The 3,335-nt window shown below is 37.2% G+C and overlaps 1 protein-coding gene across 1 annotated transcript; it reads left to right on the plus strand.

Moving 5' to 3' along the window:
• The first annotated feature begins 834 nt into the window (after window positions 1–834).
• Window positions 835–2,766, plus strand: LOC109183307 (heavy metal-associated isoprenylated plant protein 3-like). Its single transcript, XM_019333398.1, has 5 exons — window positions 835–944; window positions 1,045–1,192; window positions 1,312–1,514; window positions 2,017–2,104; window positions 2,193–2,766. Exons 1-5 carry the CDS (start codon window positions 936–938, stop codon window positions 2,546–2,548), a joined length of 804 nt encoding a protein of 267 aa, XP_019188943.1. The 5' UTR covers window positions 835–935; the 3' UTR covers window positions 2,549–2,766.
• The last annotated feature ends 569 nt before the right edge of the window (window positions 2,767–3,335 follow it).

Raw genomic sequence — 3,335 nt, forward strand, 5'->3', positions numbered from 1 at the left:
CGAGATGAGATTTTTGAATTCTCAACCTCTTTTAAAGGTGAGAATGTACGATCATTCAGGCCATCCAGATTGATTAAATAGTAACCATAGGATCATGCTAGATACCTCTACATTACTACTCAAAAACTTGTCGTTCCTAATGTGGCAAGTTTTAATTGGTTGAGATTTAAAAAAAAAATAATTAACCTATTAAAACTTACCACATTAGTGAATGACAAGTTTGTGAGTGGCATATGTTGTGTAAATAACATTTTCCATATATATGATATGCTTAAAAATTAATCATATATTATCCATTATTTAATAAATTATAATTATATTTTTTAATTCAGTTCATTGTTTTTAATAGTAATAAAAGAATATATATATATATATATATATATATATATATATATATATATATATATATATAATTTTGAAAGGAAATGACATCAAATATTTGGTGAATGATTTTGCATCTAAATATGTTAAAAAATTACATTTAAAGTAAAAAAAAAAAAATTTGAATTGTATTTTTCTATGTTGATAATTTTTTATATATTATATTTTGAATTTATTAATAAATATTATGTTTTTATCGTCTAAATTAAATTATTAAAAGAAAATACTTTTTACCCCTAATAAAAGAAATGGCCCCAAAAATAAAAACTCGGTGTAAGAACTTGGTGAGGGTCGGTCCTCGGATACAAACCCTTGATAGTGAACGTTTTTGCTAGAAAATAATGAGTTTTCTTTCATATTCTAAATATTTCTATATTTCATTTTTTCATTTTCCGACCAGGCAGTAGGCACGCGTCAATCCTTCTATGCTATTTCCTTCCTCCAAAGCCAGGAGTGAGGAGCCCTATATATACTCACACGTTTTACGTTCACGGTTCACCACTTTGTTTCCAAATTCCAAATTCTATCGGGAAAGGCGGTTTCAGACTTTCAGGATGGGTGGGGTAAGACCTCTCTCTCTCCTTTTGTAGAAATAATTTCTGTGCCTATTTTTCATTTTGGGAGACTGAATTTGTTCTCATGAATGGTGATGGCGTGTTGCAGAAGAAGAAGAACAAGAGCAGCGGCGGAGGAGGAGAACAGGAGAACGGAGGCGGCGGCGGCGACGGCAGCATCACCGTGGTTCTCAAGGCCGATTTGCATTGCGAAGGTTGTGTTTCCAAAATCGTCAAAACTATTCGGAGTTACGATGGTGAGTAAATCCTTGTTTATCTGTTTCAGTACTCGTCATATTAATAAGATGAGTTTCCTGTTTTTCATCTGAACTTCAACTGCTTTCCTCCTAATTCGTGCTTGCTTCTGGATGAAAAGGTGTTCAGACCGTGGATATCGACGGCAACTCGGATAAGGTGACGGTGATCGGGAAAGTGGATCCGGAGAAGCTCCGGGAGAGAGTGGAGGCCAAAACGCACAAAAAAATTGTGCTGGTCTCTCCACAGGCAAAAGGCGGAAACGGAGGTGAAAAACAGAAGAAAAACGGAAACGATGGAGAAAAGAAGGACAAAGAGAAAGAGGTACGGTTCCACAGCACTGATTCCATATGCTACTGCTGCTCCCTACTGCGCGCCAGTCGCTTTCACTAGACATTTCTTCCAGTCTGTTCTCACCTCTGTTTTGTCCGGTTGCACATAGCCCTGCGCATTTTAGCATGCATTTAATTTGCACACAGACTTCTGTTTCAATTTAGTTTTTGATGCACGCATTTCATCATCTATCTCTTCCCGGGAAAACCGGTGAAATCTGGTGCTTGAAGCGCACGTTAGACCTTTTTCCGCCATAGACTGCATTCATTATTTCTTTGGTTTTCCACATTTCACATCACACTACCATTCACCATAAATGTTCTATACTTACTACACCTCTTCTTTAGATTATTCATTTATGCTCATGGGTACAGTTTGGTCTAAACCCTTGGGAGGTCATTGTCTTCATTTATGATTTATAACAGCTTTAATTTAATGCATAATTCGTGTTTTACTTTAGCTGATATTGATTTATTTGGGGAATTTCCGACAGCCGGCGCTCACTACGGTGGTGCTGAAGATGAACCTACACTGTGAAGGATGTATCCAGAAGATTCAAAAGACAGTGAGCAGAACCAGAGGTGAGGTTATCAAAATCTCACTGAAGACTGAAGTGCATTATTAAAGTGTTTTTTCGTCGTTTTTATGAGGTGGTTAACCGCTTTTCAGGCTACTTGGAGATGAAGGTGGATCCAGAAAAGGATCTAGTGACCGTGACTGGGAAAATGAACGTGAAGGCGATGGTGGAGGATTTGAAGAAGCATCTGAAGAAGAATGTGGAGATAGTGCCTCCTAAGAAGGAGAAAGGCGGGAAAGAGAATGCTGGTGGCGAGAAGGACGGTGGAGGAGGAGGGGGGAAGGTGGTGGTGGTGGAAGGGAATAGACTGCAGGTGCAGATGGGGTATCCGTATAATCAGGATCCGTACCCGTATGCGTGTCAGACGGGTTATCAGCCCTTCTACAATTACCCTCATGCCCCTCAAATGTTTAGCGATGAGAATCCGAATGCATGCAGTGTCATGTGAACTGGGTCCAAATATGTAAATAAACACGTTTTTGGGTATAATCTGTTAGCCCGTATAAGTAGTGGTGCGGTTCGGGTTTAGATGGGTCAAAACTGAGAAGCCCAACAACATGTAGTTGGGTAGTTACTGCTCATTGGATAGGTTTTCTATTGTTCTGTTACTACTTACAACACGTTCATCAAGAAAATTTAGACATTGCATATTCAAATAATTTTTTTTAGCATGACTTGGGAAAAATGACAAGTAAAACATACTATTGCAGGGGAAAATGGATTTCCAAATCTTCCTTGAAGAAAATCAGAGTGGACCACTCTCACAGAAATTGCATTTTTGTTGATTTATGTAAACGGTCGGAGAGTTGCACTTTCAGGTTTCACCTGAATTAACCTGCCACCGATTGTCCATTCCCCCAATGTTTCAATTTAAAGCAAAATGAATAGGGTGGCTTAGACATATCTTGCTATCTCTCGCATTTATACCATTTTTATAAAAGTTGCTTCATCAAATGAATGCTCCTTGCATCACAATTTACTTGTTTTGTTTAATACTTTTTTTTTTAGTACTATAGTGACAAATAAGTTCATCAATCTTTGTCCATTGACAACCGTCCTCCAAGGGTGATTTTTAAAAATGTTCTTAAAATTTTTTATAACATTATATAAAGTCAACAAATAAATATAATTACAACATTAGATCTAAATTACACTTTTATAACATTTTAAAAACGGATAACATACATAAATACATGTGATGGATACCCGATATTTGGGCCGAGTTGGACCGCCTA

Source organism: Ipomoea nil, unplaced genomic scaffold, assembly GCF_001879475.1.
Source record: "Ipomoea nil cultivar Tokyo-kokei standard unplaced genomic scaffold, Asagao_1.1 scaffold1102, whole genome shotgun sequence".
Classification (NCBI taxonomy): Eukaryota; Viridiplantae; Streptophyta; class Magnoliopsida; order Solanales; family Convolvulaceae; genus Ipomoea; species Ipomoea nil.

Bases quoted from the DNA above. Each gene is read 5' to 3' on its own strand.
- LOC109183307 (XM_019333398.1), top strand. The intron at 1,193-1,311 runs GTGAGTAAATCC...CTGGATGAAAAG, and splicing joins AACTATTCGGAGTTACGATG to GTGTTCAGACCGTGGATATC. The intron at 2,105-2,192 runs GTGAGGTTATCA...ACCGCTTTTCAG, and splicing joins GACAGTGAGCAGAACCAGAG to GCTACTTGGAGATGAAGGTG.